We start from the raw sequence: 18,063 nt of genomic DNA, 5'->3' as shown, positions 1-18,063 counted from the left end.
GTCCCATTCATATATTCTTCAATATGCATTATTCGGAGGAAAAAGGTTGGATTAACGAGGAAGCGAGGAATTCATATATACGTATTCGTTTAATTTTGTCATACTTAAAGTATTGATGTAAGATATATATATCTTAAAGCTCTTAACGACACATTTATTTTTTTTAGGAAGAAATGATTACCTTAAAGGCGTATCATGCTTCTCAAGGAGACGAAAAAACAGAAGAAGAAATCATGGAGACGGTCCTTGGGAGAAGATCAAACTATATAATAGGAATGAGATATGGACCGGAACCCACCAGAAACAAAGGATCTTCATCAAAATACTTTGATGAATATGTGGAGTTATTAGAGGCTCGTCTTCAGAAGCATGAGGAAGAATTGACAACTCAACGAAAAGCGAACGAAGACCAACAAATTGCCACCCAAGAACAAATACAAAAAGCATTGGAGGCTCAAAGCCAGGAGTTTAACAGGAAACTTCTCGAAATGCAACACATGTTTCTTTCGGGGTGAGGAAGTTCATCGAATAGTAAGGTATGTCGTGAAATTAGTTTCTTCATGTTATGGTTATGTGCTCAAGTGTTAAAACTTTACGTACGTTTTGAGAGTATATCTTTTAGACTATGTTTGTCTGAAATATGATATGATTTACGTATGATATTGAGTATGTCTGATTTTCTTTGGAATATATCATACCTTTGGAGTATGTCTAAGTTTATCTGGAACTCTGTTTTGGAATGTTTGGTTGGAGAGTAAAAGATTTTGTGACGTTCCTGACATTGGGGGGGGGGGGGTGGATAATATTTAATAAGTGTTATAATTTAAATGGTTGATCTCGTGTGATTTTTAGGAGAGGAAGATATGGGTGGGTGTTATGCGTTTATGGGTGTGTATTGAGTATGTATGCTTTTCTTTGGAATATATTTTACCTTTGGAATATGTCTGAGTTTATCTGAAGCTTTGTTTTGAAACGTTTGGTTGGAGTGGAAATAAGTTTGTGACGTTCGTGACATCGGGGGAGGGAATAAGTTTTAAAAAGTGTTCTAAATTCAATTGTTGATCTCATGTGATAATTTTTTTGGGAGGAAGATATGAGTTAGTGATTATTATGCCTTTATGTGTTTGATATTGTGACATTGGGTTATGATTTTTTCTTTTTGGTATCGTGACATTGGGTTATGATTTTTTCTTTTTGGTATTGTGACATTGGATGGGTATATGTGACATTGGGTTATAAGTTTATGTGTTTGGTATTGTAACAAAAAGGGGCGGGTTTGTGGCATTTGATGTATTTGGTATTTATTATGCATTTCGTTGTTGTTTTACTATCATGTTAGTTAGTTTAGTTTATTGGTTTGATTTTATTTATTCATGTAGAATCTACTTTTATACTTATACTACAAAAATAATTGATACAATTCTTTGTGCAGGATTGATGCTACAAGGATGGTGGAGGCTTGGACGTTGGAGAGGATTATTTAGTTAGATGCTTGACGTTATTTTTCTTTTGTACTCTAATTTTATAATAACACACTTTGCAATGTTATGAATGATACAATTGTTCAAAGATATTTGCTATATTTTTAAAATTTAGCAAAAAATTTTAAGGTCAAATTTTGTTATTATGGAAAAAGTATTAAACAAATTTCGGATGAGAAATGAAGAAAACAATGAAATGCATTGTTTTGGTCGTGAAAATTTAGGATTGAAATATTAAAATATTTGTATGAAAATCGTGAAAATTTAGGATTGAAATTTAGGATTGAAATTAGGAAAGAAGAAAACAATGAAATAATATTATTAATACAAAAAAAGCGACGAAACGTTTTGGTCGCTTTACTAGCGACGAAATTTCGTCGCCTACCAAGAGAGGGAGCGACGAAACCCTGCTTTCGTCGCTTCGCTGGCGACAAAAAACGTTTCGTCGCTCTTTTAGCGACGAAATGAAAACGTCGCTTAGGCGACATTTTACTGTTTCGTCGCTACAAGCGGACACGGAATCAGCGACGAAATGGACTACGAATTTAGGCTACATCGACTAAAAATTTTCGTCGCTGAATGTCTAGAATTTTGTTGTGATAGATAAGATATTTTATTTTTAAATATAATAGAAACTTTGAAATTATAAAAAAAATTCTAATTCCGTATAAAAAAAGTTACATTTATTTATATTTAGATTAGGTAAAAAGTTGTGATCACTGCGTACGTGCAGATTGTGAAAGGGAAGGAGCAAAGGGACCTTGGCATCTTCCATGGTCCGATGTAAGGCGGTGTCCATAAATAATAAAAGTATGTTTAATTATATATAATATAGCTTATGTCGTTTTATGCTTAATTCGGATGTCGTTTCTGTTCTACTATTGCTATTATTCGTCTGTTCTCTTCACGTCTCCATTTTTGAATGAAATTTCGCCAGTGCAGCTGTTTTGGTTACTTTGTTTCTGCAATTTACAGAGTTCAAATTATTTGTAACCGGAAGGAAATGTTGGCAAAAGTAAAATAGCAAAATAATAACGATGACGAAAATACATGGTTTTGCGAGGGCTAATCTTGTAATGTCCACCCTTAAATATTGGTTACTTTGTTTCTGTAAACTGTAATTTACAGGGTTAAAATTATTTGTACCTGAAAGGCTGTTCGTAAAAGCAACATAGTAATGAGCTTCGCGAGTCATGTCATATTTATTATTAAATATTTGACAGCTTTACTATTAAATATTTTACAACAAATTTGTCGTGTTACTTGACAATAAATTCTTTGTAATGTTCACTTATATTTGATATTTCACCAGACAAGTTTTGAAATTCATATTAACTGCATATCGATATGCAAGGGTTCTAATCATATCTCGGCTCGTGATCAATCTATTAATAGAGTCCATGTTATTCATTTCTAAGTTAGTGAGAGAATTATTTTTTTTAAGGGTCGGGAAGAGATTCAATTACGGAGTTAGAAATTTGCAAAAGTACGTGCGGAGTATTCTAATTTTATTGCAACGGAGCTCACCATGGTAGCAAAAATTTGTAGGAGTGCAAATTAAAGCATTTTAATTTTGTAAGAAAGGCACAGGCCAAGTCTATGCATAATAAACAAAAAAGTTAAATATATTTTAGTATTTTTTTCTGATATTTGTCCGAGCCAGTAGTTCTAGATTAATCTAGACTAATCTTATGGGATAATTATCTAATCCTACAACATTTGATATCGGAAACACATAGGAATTATTAATTCTTAAATTAGATGATCATGATTTGAACTCATTTTTCCTTAATATATTTTTCATGTATAATTATCCTAACTTAAAAATATGTTACTCCCTTTTAATATACTTTTCACGTATAACATAATTTTCATGTATAATTATGCTGCCTAAAATTTTGTATGGTAAAATCATAATAACTAAAATCAATCATTCGGTAGTTATTAGTTGCTCCAACGGTGATTTGGGGCAATAGAATACTCTAAATTAGGGGCTTCACAAATTCTCTAGTTACATTACAAATATCTTGTGTCTCTTACCACGAAGGTGTCTTGGCTGAATGTTTTAGGTATGTAAAACAAAACATTTTAATCCTTCATGGCGATTATTCTAGGTCCAAAAAGTAGTTATATTTGTAAATATGATAAATGTTAGGTATAAATTTTTTAATAATAATTTATTTATACATGGTTTGTTTTGTTTTGTTTTTGAGACAAACTAAACAAATCAGAGAAACCAGAAATTGCAAACACAATTTATTTGTACACGTTTATAATTTGAATTTTATTTTTTTGGTTCAAAGGATTTCAATAGGTCTAATATTTATGTTCAATTTGGCACTTGATTTTTCTTTTTCCATTAATTTGGATTTAGTTTACTTACTAATGATTGAGTTCAAACGGAGTACTAGCTAGTTTAGTTAGTTTTTGGGGATTAAAATGAAAGGTACTAGTTATTGAGTTGAAAATTTAATTATTTACTCGTATCTTTTTTTATTTTTGATTTAGTATTTTTTTAAAGTTGAACGGGTAGTTTTAGAAATAATGTATAAGTTAATAATTGCAATTTTTCTAGGACGTTGATTTTTCATCTTGAGATGGGACCCTGTAGGCTGTAGGGACTCGTCTAAATGTTTAGATTCTCCGCAGGTAGGAATGGAGACGTTTTCTTGGCTGCGTCCCTACCTTATTTAATTCGATGTCATAGAAAATTTCACAAAGATAGGGTAGAGATTTGGGATCGATTCTCTCATCAAAACTATTCCCTATTCTTCATTTACATGAATAAATCCTCTTTATTTAAAGAAAATTTTCTTAAGTCACATATTTATTACAAAGTATTGAAATGTAAGTATATCACAAGAAGTTCGTGAGTACAATTTTTCAACAATAATTTGAAATGAGATGGGGTGAGACTGCGACCCCAATTTCACTATTTGCCAGTACATTGGTGATAAATAAATACTTGAATTTGATTATTTCCTCTAGAAGAAACCGTTTGGTCAAATAGGGAGTTAATAATAATTTTTCTTTTATTTAAGTTTAAAACAATAATAAAAGTATGGAATTCCAATTATTTAAGTTATTACACCCCACTGTCCAGTCAGACAATCTAAAAATATAAAATTATTAAACAAAATGAGAAATATGGTGTTGTGATCGTGGAGGATAGGTGAGCGGTGCACGTGTGATCTTCTCAAATTTTTAGGAGTGCGTTTCAAAAATATATTCTCAATTTTATATTCTCAAATTGTTTTAAGGCTGAGTTTGGAAAATATTGGATGAAAATTCATACCCAGTGTTTATTGTATCTATTCATTTATTTTGTAAAAAAACTTAGGCTCGTCAAGTTAACGTGAATCGATAAATATTTGATAACTCATTATTTTTCGTATATTTTTTATTTTTACATTTCTCTATTAAAAAATAAATGGAAACAAAAACTTCTTTCAACTGCTAAATTAGGTTTATAGTGCCTGCAATATTTATATATTATTTTTTAGAGAGGATGAATTTAACATTCAAGACTCTCTAAATTTTTATGTTGGTATTTAAACATAACCACGAGGGAAAGAGACGAGATCTATAGTAATTTTCAAGTGGACTATATAATATTCTACAAATGAAATAAATTAATAAATAAAACTAACATTTTTTTAATAATTTTTCTTAAGTACAAAGTTTTAAATAATTACAGATTAAATTGAAGAATATCATACCAATCTATATACATAACATAATTAAAATAGACCGGATCAAAATGGACAGAATGATGGAAAAAGTGTACAGGGAAGGGAAAAGTAATATAAAGTACTTTGCAAAAAAAAAAAAAAAACAATTTAGTAAAACTTCCATTTATGTTATTTCTTTTCTTAATTTGTAAAAATATGGTCACACTAATTTCTGAAATAAGATCGATCCAACTATTCTGGCAAAGACGCCGTAGGGATGAGAGCTGAATTTTTGGTTTACATCAAACGGATGATTGTTGAAGACCATTTCGGGCGCTTTGACTCTTGATGAGGTACGCAGCTGGATTTTCTCCCTCCTTTTTCTCAGGTTGCTGAATTGTTTATAAGCTTCAGTGGTTGCGAGCTGCAAGTAATTTCTCTCCAGGTATCGAGCGAAGAAAATGTTTATGTATTTCAATACAATTTCAAATGTGTTCTTGCATTACAGATTTTTAATTTTTCCTGCTAGAAAATCGCTTTCGTTAAGAGTAATGAGCTGAATTGGAATGCAACCCTTAGGCACCTGTGTAGCATAAGTATTCTCTTAGATACTGGCTTCATCAAGTACTGGTTGCATTTAATTTTCCTGCTAGATCACATTCATTAAGAGTTAAGAGCAATGAGCTAAATTAGAATGCATTTTTGAAGCCATGGCACATAGCATAAGTTATCGTAGACACGGCTTCATAAAGCACTGGTTTCATTACAGATTTAATTGCTTTATTTAGGAGTAATAAGCTGAACTTAGAATGCCAATTTGAAACCATGGAGCATAGCATAAGTTTTCTCTTAGATACTGCTCAAGCACTGGTTTCATTAATTGGCATTTCGATGTTTTATTCTGTCGGGAAAGAGATTACCTCTCACAACTAACAGCTGTAAATGAAGAACCTGCCTAGAGGGTTGTGTGAAATATCATGGTAGAAAAAGGGGGGGAATTAATTTAGCGGTTTATGGATGTTTACAACGAGGTTATCCTTTTAGAAGTTGTCATGCTGAAATTCTAGCTGCATTCTATCAATTCATCTTGTGTATTTTTCTTTTCGAATGTGACTCTTATGGAGATTATGGTTTGAAAGAAAAAAAAAAAGAATATTTCAAGGGAGTATGCTAACCTGGATGGTTTTTTGGATCTAACTAGACTTTTTTGCTTCTTCTTGGTGTTCCATCTCTAAAGTATTTTTTTTTTTTTTTTTTTAATTTTATAATTATGGCTTGACACAAATATTTGCCAATTGGGAGTCCTTTTTGTAATCTCTTTGGTGTTGTGGGGATATCTCATCTTCCATTTTTTTTGTCCTTCCTCTCTTGATAAGGAAATAGTTGTTTCTTATTTAAAAAAAAAGTAACTAGCAATAACAATTTCTTGAATCATGAGATCATGCAAAAAGTGAAAGTGTATGTTGAGTCTACTTTAGGATTTGGGCGTGAGGTTTTGCTCTCTCCTTTTTTTTTTCCTCACTAAGTTATTTTCTGTATTCATGAAATATTGGAGTTCTGCTTATTAAATAGCAATTCATTTGTATGGTTATTAATGCCATTGAATTTTGTAGACTATTTCATGCAGGGCATCGTTATAACATTCGGTAAGAATGCTTTACTAGTGCCTCTTTCTGGTGTGTCTGTTAGTGGATAGGACTCTGAATGTATATTGCTTATATCTATTACTGATTTTCAAGAAAGAAGAAACTGTTCACATTTGTGCTGATTCAAATATAGGTTTATTCTGTTTTGCATTCACGACAAACTGTTGACCGAGACTTGATTTGTATGTTTCTTAGTGGCAATTGGTCATGATTTTCTTTAAATAACTAATTAATCCTCTTGATTGTATTATACTGGCAAGTTGTACTCCTTTGGAGTAAATGCCATAGCTATTTTTGTTGATTTATTATGTTCTATTTTGATATAGTGCTTTTCTGATGCAAAGTCAATAACCTCACATACATTTGGGGTAGCAGAGTTAATAATGAATTTTGTGCTGAAGATAGTAGATGCATTTTGATATCTGTTCCAGAAGCACTGAATAACCTACTCCCTAAGCTAATTTGGTTCAAATAAATCCATCTGCAGTACTATGTGCAAGTAGAACTCTGAAAGGTCGCCGGCAGTGATGTGGTCTTCGGTATTGCACCAGCACATCAGATGTTATATTATTTTGGGTTGTCTATGCATATCTGTCCTCTGCCTCAATTCACTTCAGTATGAAAGTGGAGATGTTTTTTCAAACAATTGGATGCATGAATTTCGGCTGGTAACAGGCAATGGCTCTCAGAACGTTAGTCCATTCCTTTTTTCCTCTGTGAACCATTCTGTATCATGCGAGGACCTGGGTGGTGTAGGATCGTTTAGCACAACCTGCCTGTTAAACACAAACTTGTCTTTAGATTCTGATTTCCACATATCTGGAACGGGGAACTTAGAGATACTTCCTCATGTTTTGATTTGCTGCCCCATAGAAGGTTGTACGATTACTCTTAATATGTCTGGCAACATCAAAGTCAGTCACCATGCAGCTGTTGTTGCTGGTTCGGTGGTTTTTTCTGCTGCTAATGTGATGCTGGAATACAATTCTTACATAAATACCACCGCCCTTGGTGGAGCACCTCCTTCTCAAACTAGTGGCACACCAGTTGGTTATGATGGATCTGGTGGAGGTCATGGTGGCCGAGGGGCCTCCTGTTTGAAAAGTAATCAGGCAAGCAATTGGGGTGGTGATGTCTATGCTTGGTCTACATTGTCCGAACCATGGAGTTACGGGAGCAAGGGTGGTGGGATATCGGAGGAAAAACCATATGGAGGGCATGGTGGAGGACGTGTGAATCTTCTAGTAGTGGATGTATTATATTTAAATGGTTCTATCCTTGCAGAAGGCGGAAATGGAGGGTCAAGAGGTGGAGGTGGATCTGGTGGAAGTATCTTTGTGCATGCAGTAAAGTTGTGAGTTCAATTCATGCTTATGGACTAGTCTAGACTTGTTTAGTGCTTTCTCTTTAAAGTCATGATGTATACCTTTTTGCTTATCTAATTTGAAACCCGTGTAAGATTAACTGTTGAGTTTGTTTGTACGTTATGATTGAAGCATTTTGTTGTTTATTGGCCAATTAAGAGCAGAGATTCACTTTTGCATGTTTATTGCTAACTATACAACGTGAAATTTTAATAAAGACATCTGGTACTATTCATACAGTAGAGATATAATTATAAGTTGTAACAAACGAGGTTTTTTTTTCTAATAAAAACAGGACTGATGATGATTGATGGCATTGCAATTATAATTTAGAACTGTCTAATGATTGAACCATTCTTTTGCAGTTTTATATATATTAATGTTGCCTAAACTCAATTACAAGATCTTCAAATCTTTACAAATAAATTGACTTATGCTCATCAGGTCAAAGAATGAATCTCTTATCCATCTTATTTTGATCCATCCCGTGTGGAGTAGTACCTCCGTTAAGCAGGATCCAGCAGTTGACCTGTTAAGAGAAGAATAGTATTGAAACTGTAAAGTTTTGTTCAAGTAATTAGTTATGTTGTGAAAACTCTGAATGATCTACTGTAATAATTTTTTATATTTGGAATAATCTGTGATAGCATTGTGTAGATCTTTTGCAGGGACATGTGACACATCGTGATGACCTGCTTAGCATTTTAGGTTTGAGCCAAAGATAAAGATCAACGTTATTGAACGAATGAGTGTGACATATAGTTACATGCTGATAGAATTCTATATCATTTGGAAGGTTTTAGGCATTGTGTCTGATGTTGGCCTGTGTTCAAAACCTTATACTTTCTGGATTCTTCCGTCATTCTTTATTAGGTTCTGTCAGAACCATAGACTTCTCTGGAAGTATGGAACATATTGAAAATTCCAACCCCCTGGACTTCTTTAATTGTTGACTGGATAAGACATTAAAGACAAAGTACCATTGGGTAGAACTTTTTGAAAATGAATAACTGAAAGCACATTGATTATTATTTCATTATTGTCCATAATTTTTTGATTTACTGTTATTTCTTCCAAATTTCCTCTCATTTCTTTCAACCTGATGAGATATTAAGGGAGGGGAGTCTCAATATATTGCCTAAAGCCTTGTGTCTACTTTTCTTAGGTGGATGATCTCTAAACCATGGAGTCCTGGAATTTTCTCTGTAACTACTTTTGTTTTTGATTTAATATATTATGGTGTTACTGATCCCACCTAATAAGAAATAGAGAAAAAAAAAACACAACAATGCTGAAGGCGTAGTCCCCAGTTTTATTCATGCTTTTAATGTCGGAATAGATCCATCTCAAGTTTTATCTATTTTATAGCTAAAATATGCAGTTGGTGTCCCCAATTTACTTCCTTTACAATAAAAAAGGTTATGAATTTGTACAATCATGTATCTATTGTATTACAAAACAAGCAGATGACCTGATGAGTAATATGTTAATAAATTACCATCTACGGTAAGAGTCAGAATTTTGATTCAATTCTACACAAGTTATTGTGGTACAGGTTAGATCCTGCTTGAACTTATGGGTCTGGTAGTCAGGCAGATAGCAATTATAACTAACAAATTTACAAACTATTCTATGATTACAAGCAGCTTGGGATGATGTTCTATTCGTCTGTTTCTTATTATAAAAAAAACAGATCTCTTATTGTAGGATGCAATAGTTTCACCAATGAATGATGCTTCTGTTGTCTTCTTCATATCCCTTTTTGTTAAATGTTGGCTATGTTACAAAGATCATATGCTGTTGGTTGTTTCATCTATTACTAATACTTGGTTTTCTATTTTATTACCTAGAAAGGGGAATGGAACTATATCTGCTGCAGGAGGGAAGGGATGGGGTGGAGGTGGTGGGGGAAGAATTTCTCTGGATTGTTATAGCATTCAAGAAGATATTAAAGTTACCGTACATGGTTTGTACTTTGCAGCAATGAAATATTCTATATAATCATATAATGATCAATATTCTTTTATATTACATGATATCAATAGTTTATCGGAAGCAAAAGTTATTAATGGTTTTTATTTTTATGTATGATATTTATAGAACTGGGTTTTTTTTTTTTTTCATATGCTATATCCTTTGACAACAAATTTTTTAAATTGGTCAAGTGAGGGGACTTAGTAAAATTTAAAGCTTCATTTTGGTTTTCACTGTCTTCTTTATTTTGTGGTTGTTCAATGTGAAATATTTATAAGAATTTGGGGGGCGTTTATAATTTTCTTGTATCAAGAGAGGTAGTTGATAACCTCACAGAGCATCAGGATTATTTCTTGTATTATGACTAAGAGACATTGGCATACTTCTAAGGGAGTATCGTACTTTGTAACTTGTCACTATTTTAATGAAAAAATCTGTTTATTTTTTCAAAAAATGTTGATAGAGTTGGGGAGCCGTCAATCAAATTCACATATTCTAGAAGGAAGCCTAAAGGCACCTGACGTGTATAGTTAGTTTATATGTGGGGCTATGGAATCTCTTGTAAGTTAGGAAATGGCGAAGAACCTTTTGGATGGAGGTCGAAGCCCTCTAAGAACTCTTCCATAGGTAGACCGTGGATTGATATCCAAAGAACATCTTTGGATTTTTGTAAGTTCTCCTTTTTCAAAGTGGAATCGGGGGAAACAGTGAGATTTTGGGAAGACCCTTGGATCGATTCTTCTCCTCTGGCAGTTTCTTTTACTGACTTGTACAGTATCTCCACCAAGAAAGAGAAGTCTATTGCTGATTGCTGGATTACAGAGGCCATGACATGGGATGAGGGCATGAGAAGGAACCTTTTTGATAGAGAAATGGAGAGATGAGCAGTTTTCACTAGCAAGCTTGAAGGAGTGGTTATTGGCCAAGGTAGAGATTCACTCAGGTGGAAGGCAGATAGCAGAGGCACCTTTACAGTAAAATCTGCTTTTATAGCCATCTCTTCCCCCTCCCCTAAGTTGAATTCTGCCACTACATCTTTTATTTGGAATTTCAAGGTTCCTAAAAGGGTGAAGGTCTTCCTTTAGACTCTCTTCTATAGGGGAACTAATACAGCTGATAAAATCCAAAGAAAGTTTCCTCATTGGACCCTTTCTCCTTCAGTTTGTACTATGTACATTAATAGCGCGGAAACAGTGGATCATCTCTTCCTTCATTGTGCTTTTGCTACTAAGGCGTGGAACTACTTAGCTTCTCTCTTTGACCTCGCTATCAGTGTTCCTAGGAAGATTGACGATTTTGTAGCGGAAGGTTTTGGAGGCTTCAGACTCAAAGGAAAAGTGTATGTTCTTTGGAATTGTGCAGCTAGAGCTCTTCTGTGGTTGCTTTGGAAGGAACAAAACCATAGACTTTTTGAAGAGAAAGAGGCCTCTTTGGACTCTTTTAGTGTGAATATTAAGCATATAGCTTCTTGGTGGGCTTCGACTCATAAGAAGGTTTTTTGTAACTATGGTTTCTTATTGATTTATCAAAGTTGGAACTCCTTGATTGTATAGTTTCTTCGGGGAGGGTCCCCTCGACCCTCTGCCTCTAGGCTGTTCTGTTTGCCTTCGGGCTTCTTTTGATCTTGAATACAAGACTCTTTGTTTCTTATAAAAAAAAAGAGTGAGTTAGTTATTATATTGTATGATGAGGTAAGCGAGAGAGATCATCACAGAATGCTTCTCTGCAGTAGGGAGAATTCTTAGGCCTCTCAAACAGTATTTAGTCTGTCCTTTTCATTTTGATTTTGGCAATAATAAAGTAAGTTTTTCTCTCTCTATATATCATTGGTCTAACGGGAGAAAGAAACAAAATGTTAAAAAAAAATACAAACTCTAAAAAGGAGTAAAAAGGCTACTCTTTGGCTTGAACAATTTTTGTGTTGCACCCTTTCAAGAAAGATAAGGCTACTCTTTGGAATAACATCAATCGGGCTTTCATTTGGATCATTTGGAAAGAAATAAATCCAGGATTTTGGATCATTTGGAAAGAAAGAAATCCAGGATTTTCGAGGATTCCGACCATCCGCCCCAACAAATGATAGACTCTATTATCTTTTTGGCTTTATCTTGGTGCAAAAGTGTAAATCCTTTTAAGAGTTATGATTTAAGTTATCTCATATCCAATTGGAGAAGTTTTCTGTAACTTCATTGGATAGGGTTTTTTGTATATTTCATATTATCAGTGAAATTTATTTCCTATCCCAAAAAAAAAAAAAAGAGGAGTTGAAAGGAAAAGTGGAAAAGAACCAACTAAATTGGGAGTACGAAGGCATCTGTGAGGTATCTCCTCACAATATGTATTGATAATCAAGCAATCAGAGCCCGTAGGTGTACAGATTCACCCCACCAATTCGAGAGGGTGGCTATCTCTCCCTCCTAGCTACCTTGCTATCCTCAGTTACCACAACCAGTCCGCTCCTATCTTCTTCCTACCTCTCCCTTATAACCACTCGGCCCTCACTCCCACGATGATCCCTGGGCCCCACTATTCTTACGATTACTCATTTTCTCCCCTCCCGAGTACAATTCCTTTCTTACCCTTCCTCTTGTATATATTAACTATTGGGGGCCTAACAACTTCCCCCTTCTTCAGCTCCACCTTGTCCTCCAGAGGGAATTCAGGGAATTGGCGTAGCATATCAGCATAGGATTCCCAAGTCGCTTCCTCTTCAGGCAATCCTCGCCAGTTGACAAGAGCTTCCTGTTTTCCTGTTACCGGGTCTACCGCTGTAGCAAAAATCTCCTCAGGTTCGGCAGTCCATTCTAAGTTTTCTGTGAGCTGAGGTGGTAGATGCTGAGCCACAGCGTAATTCCCAATTGCCTTCTTCAGTTGCGATACATGGAAAATAGGGTGGATCACCGCGTCGGGAGGCAAGGCCAACCGATAGGCCACTTGGCCAATCCTTCTCTCGACCTTGTAAGGGCCAAAATACTTGGCTGAGAGCTTTTCATTCCTTCTTTTAGCAAGTGATTTCTGTCGGTATGGTCGAAGTTTCAAGAAGACCATGTCACCTTCCTCAAATTGAGCTTCGGTGCGATGGGCATCAGCCAACTTCTTCATTCTAGTTTGTGCCCGCAGTAGGTTATCTTTCAAGACTAGCAAAGCTTTATCCCTATCAGCGAGCTGCTGATCCAAGGTCGCATTGACTGTTTTCAGAGTGCCATAACAAATCAATGGTGGTGGTGCTCGGCCATAAACAGCATGGAACGGTGTAGTGCCCAAGGAGCTATGGAAAGTGGTATTGTACCAATACTCTGCCCATGGTAGCCAAGTGCCCCAGGACCGTGGCGACTCTCCACAGAAACATCTAAGGTAAGTTTCTAAGCATCTGTTGACTACCTCAGTTTGTCCGTCAGTCTGCGGGTTATAAGCCGTACTTCGTTCAGCTTAGTTCCTTGGAGGCGAAATAATTCCATCCAAAAGTGGTTGAGGAAGATTTTGTCCCGATCTGAAATTATGGATTGGGGAAATCCATGGAGTCGAACAACTTATTTTACAAAAGCTGTAGCTACTGTCTTGGCTGTGAACGGGTGGCTTAAGGGTATAAAAGTGGGCGTATTTACTTAGCCTATCCACTACGACAAAGATGGTGTCTTGACCCAAGGACTTGGGTAACCCCTCCACGAAGTCCATGGTGATGTCTTCCCATATTCTGTCTGGGATAGCCAATGGTTGTAGCAAACCGGCTGGGGATACTGTCATGGACTTATTCTGTTGGCAGACACAACACTCCTCCACGAACTTCTTAACGTCTGCCTTCATCCCTGGCCAATATAGCTCCCCTGTAATACGCTTGTAGGTCCTCAGGAACCCAGAATGACCGCCCATAATCGAGTTATGGTAAAGGTGAAGGATGGCCGGCTTCAACGAGGACCCGACTGAGATGGCCATTCGGTTTTTGTAGTGCAAGGTGCCATGTTGCACATTGTACTTTGGGTGACTATCAGGGTCAGCGAGCACCTCATTCATGATTTTTGATAGGGTAGGGTCTGCAAGTACCTCAGATTTCAGAAGTGCCACATCTAACAAAGCTGGCACAGTAAGGGTGTTTAGGTGGCTGGTCAGAGGCATACGGGATAAAGCGTCGGCCGCCTTGTTCTCGAGCCCCGGTTTGTACTGAATCTCAAAGTCATAGCCTAGTAACTTGGACATCCACTTCTGATACTCGGGTTGCACAATCCGCTGCTCAAGGAGGAATTTGAGTGCCTGCTGATCCGTGCGGACAATAAACCTTTGGCCTAGTAGCTAAGGACGCCATTTCTGTATTGCCAGAGTGACTGCCATCAACTCTCTTTCATATACCGATTTTGCCTGGCCTTGACGAGATAGGGTATGACTGAAGTAAGTGATGGGCCTCTAGTCTTGCATCAACACTGCCCCTAACCCAATTCCTGAGGCATCCGTCTCGACCACAAATGGGAGGTTGAAGTTAGGCAGAGCAAGCACCAGGAGGGTGATCATGGCTTGCTTCAGTTTCTCAAATGCTTTAGTTGCTTGGTCATTCCATTCGAAGGCGTCCTTCTTCAACAATTGTGTGAGCGGAGCGGCCAACGTGCCATAGTTAAGCACTAACTTTCGGTAGTAACCTGTCAACCCAAGAAATCCTTTAAGTTCCTTCAGGTTGGAAGGGGTTGGCCACTGCAACATCGCTATGATTTTCTTCGGATCAGCCTCCACTCCTTCTTCAGACACCCAATGGCCTAGATACTCCACCTTAGTTTGTGCAAAGCTGCACTTCTTGAAATTGGCACACGAGGAATGATCTCGCAGTAAATTGAATACCACCGTGAGATGATTAATGTGAGTTTGTAAATCTGGGCTATATATAAGTATATCGTCGAAAAACACAAGCACAAACTTATGTAGGAAGGGCCTAAAGACTTGGTTCATCAGGGATTGAAAGGTGGCTGGTGCATTGGTGAGCCCGAAAGGCATAACAAGAAATTTATAGTCCCTTTGTGTGTCTGGAAGGTGGTTTTCGGAACATCCCCTGGTTCCATTCGGATTTGGTGGTATCCGGACTTCAGGTCTATCTTGGAGTACACGCGAGATCCATGTAATTCATCCAACAACTCATCAATTACCGGTATAGGAAACTTGTCCGGGATGGTCACGTTATTCAACGCACGGTAGTCCATACAGAAGCGCCAGCTACCATCTTTTTTCTTAACTAAGAGGACTGGGCTCGAGTAGGGACTAGTGTTAGGCTGTATCAGCCCCTTCTGTATCATTTCTCCAATCATCTTCTCGATTTCTGTCTTTTGAGTGTGAGCATATCGGTATGGTCGGACATTAACCGGCGGTTCCCCTTCCTTGAGCACAATCCGATGGTCGATGGCCCTGTGTGGGGGTAACTGATCGCTGTTCTGAAACAAGTTTGTGTACTCCGTGAGTAGCCGTTGGATGGCCAATGGAAAGGCCGACGGGCTCTCCGGAAGCGTTGCCTCTTGGAACTCTCTTTGTGCAGTCATGGCCCATAACTCTACCAAGTATCCCTGGTCAGCGTCTTGCCAAGCTCGCGACAGCCTTTTGAGGGACACTTCTAATCGTGCTAACGTAGGATCTCCATGCAAGGTGATCCGTTTATCGCCCCTGACAAAGGTCATGGATAGGGCAAGCCAGTCGGTTTCCATCTTTCCCATTGACTGCAGCCATTTCATTCCTAAAATCACGTCAAGGTCATTCAGCTCAATCGGTAGAAAGTCTTCCACGATAGTTAACTCTGGTAGTTCTAACACTACTCCACAACAGATCCCCTGTCCTTTTACAGCCGTCCCTGTTCCTGCAATAATTCCATAGTTGAAGGTTTCAAATTGGGCGATACATAATTCCCTTACCAGCTTTTGCGAGATAAAGTTGTGGGTCGCGCCACAATCGAGTAGCACCACCACTTCACTTCCTTGCACCGTCCCTCTGATTTTTATCATCCCCGGTGTAGACGATCCCACAATGGTATTGAGTCGGCACACCACAGCCTTCCCTTTTTCCTCCGCGCGCTCCATTATGGCTTCCTCCGACTCCATCTCCTCTGGATCACCTTCCTCATCATCGTGCACCACAGTCACTCTAAGCTGTTGGTTCTTGCACCAATGCCCGATCGTGTACTTTTCCTCACATTTAAAGCAGAGTCCCCTTTCCTTCCTCTTTCGGTATTCGTCTTCCGTCAGCCGTTTATAGGTGGAGTCACTTCTTGTGGCTGATGGTCCTGCTGCCGGCATGGTTGTTGCCGTGGCTGCCGGTTTACTGGCTATCGTCACGGTGCGGGTGGCCGAAGGCTCGGAAGGCTTCGTCATGGATTTGTTGGTGACGGCGTTCACCTTAGCAGTGCGGTCCACAGTCTCTCCCCCAGATTCTTGGACTACCGTGGCCACATCTTCGATAAGTTGGGCTCGCCGCATGATTTGCTCCAAGCCCGTGGGCTCTGTGGCCAAAAATTCTGCCCTGATCACTGGGTCCTGCCCATTAAAAAACGCGCTCTCAAGAACTTCATCGGAAAGGTGAGGCAGAGGTGCCGATAAGGCCTCGACGGTTTCACAATACTCCGCCACTGTCCCTTCTTGCTTAATGGCTAGGACTCGTGCACATAAACTTCCATCCTTCGTCTTCTGGAATCGAACCAGTAGTCGACCCCGTAGATTACTCCAACTGGTAAACTTATCCCTTGGTTCGTGCCATCTATACCAAGCCAACGCAACACCATCAAAACTAATCACAGACACTATCAATTTTTCTTCATCGGATAGTTTGTGTACTTCAAAATATCTTTCCGCACGAAAAAGCCACGAATCGGGGTCTTTGCCTGAGAAAATTGGCATTTCCACCTTCTTAAATTTGCTACGGTCATAGCCCTGATCGTTCGCCTGAATGACTGCGGCCACTCCCCCCGTTAGTTTGTCTTTCTGCGTCGAGGATTCTCCAATTTGCGACAGCGTTGGGGTCTGCCCTCCGATGATCTCCGCCATGAATCCCTCCAACATCATCTGGATTCTGACGCTAATCTTCTGTTGCTCTTTGACTTTCTTGCACAAGGTTGCTATTGCACCCTTAATGTCGACGATTTCCTTCTCCGTTGTCTCGCACCTGCATTTTTCCATTTCAGTTCTGGCTTTAGGGGAAGGAAGGGCTGTGGCCTGTTAAATTAAAAAGGCTGTCCTGGGTCGGGAGAGTCTTCAGGATATTGGTCACAATCATCAAAGACCTGAACCGAAGGTGCTTGAGGTGCAGTAGAAGGAGCTGACTTATTGATGGCCCGGTTCAAGTTTCCAACTCCTTGACGGGCATCTTTCCACACGTTTCCCAGCAACGAACTGCTCTAATACCAATTTGTGAGGTATCTCCTCACAATATGTATTGATAATCAAGCAATCAGAGCCCGTAGGCGTACAGATTCACCCCACCAATTCGAGAGGGTGGGTATCTCTCCCTCCTAGCTACCTTCCTATCCTTAGTTACCACAACCAGTCCGCTCCTATCTTCTTCCTACCTCTCCCTTATAACCACTCGGCCCTCACTCCCACGATGATCCCTGGCCCCACTATTCTAACGGTTACTCATTCTCTCCCCTCCTGAGTACAACTCCTTTCTTACCCCTCCTCTTGTATATATTAACTATTGGGGGCCTAACAGCATCCCAATTTAAATTAATTTTTTTTCAGATTGAAGTCTTCAAATAAGTTATCTAATGAACACCATTGAGAAGCATGTAATCTAGCCAACTCAAATCGATCCGGTGTTTATCCTAAAAAATTTGTTGATTACACTCCAAACCAAATTTCTGAAATGACAGCTTTTATTGTGTTGAACCATAGTAAGAGGATGATTTTGTTGGTTTAACTGGTTTTAGAGCTTTTATTTTTTATTTTTATTTTGATAAGAAATCAGAATT

The 18,063-nt window shown here is 37.9% G+C and overlaps 1 protein-coding gene and 1 long non-coding RNA gene across 5 annotated transcripts in view; both read left to right on the top strand.

Moving 5' to 3' along the window:
- Nucleotides 1–167: 167 nt before the first annotated feature.
- Nucleotides 168–1,616, top strand: LOC148211037 (uncharacterized). Its single transcript, XR_015791773.1, has 2 exons — nucleotides 168–536; nucleotides 1,433–1,616. It is a non-coding gene; the product is annotated as an uncharacterized LOC148211037 (long non-coding RNA).
- A 3,734-nt stretch (nucleotides 1,617–5,350) lies between these two features.
- Nucleotides 5,351–18,063, top strand: part of LOC111023954 (MraZ) — a 30,368-nt gene continuing 17,655 nt past the window's right edge. Inside the window, exons 1-3 of one of the 4 annotated variants that reach the window (XM_022301487.2) lie at nucleotides 5,351–5,505; nucleotides 7,286–8,152; nucleotides 10,013–10,128. In XM_022301487.2, the coding sequence (XP_022157179.1) occupies nucleotides 7,326–8,152; nucleotides 10,013–10,128 (943 nt within the window). In that variant the 5' untranslated portion in view covers nucleotides 5,351–5,505; nucleotides 7,286–7,325. Of the gene's footprint in view, nucleotides 5,598–7,285; nucleotides 8,153–10,012; nucleotides 10,129–18,063 lie in introns of all 4 variants that reach the window. The other 3 variants (XM_088125832.1, XR_015791762.1, XM_022301492.2) reach the window with 3 other exon arrangements.

The sequence above is a fragment of the Momordica charantia genome, assembly GCF_013281855.1.
Source record: "Momordica charantia cultivar OHB3-1 chromosome 6 unlocalized genomic scaffold, Mcharantia_2.0 BLBB01000006.1, whole genome shotgun sequence".
NCBI classification, from domain to species: domain Eukaryota; kingdom Viridiplantae; phylum Streptophyta; class Magnoliopsida; order Cucurbitales; family Cucurbitaceae; genus Momordica; species Momordica charantia.
Note: the sequence above shows the minus strand (reverse complement) of the source record. Positions and strands in the feature narration are given on the sequence as shown.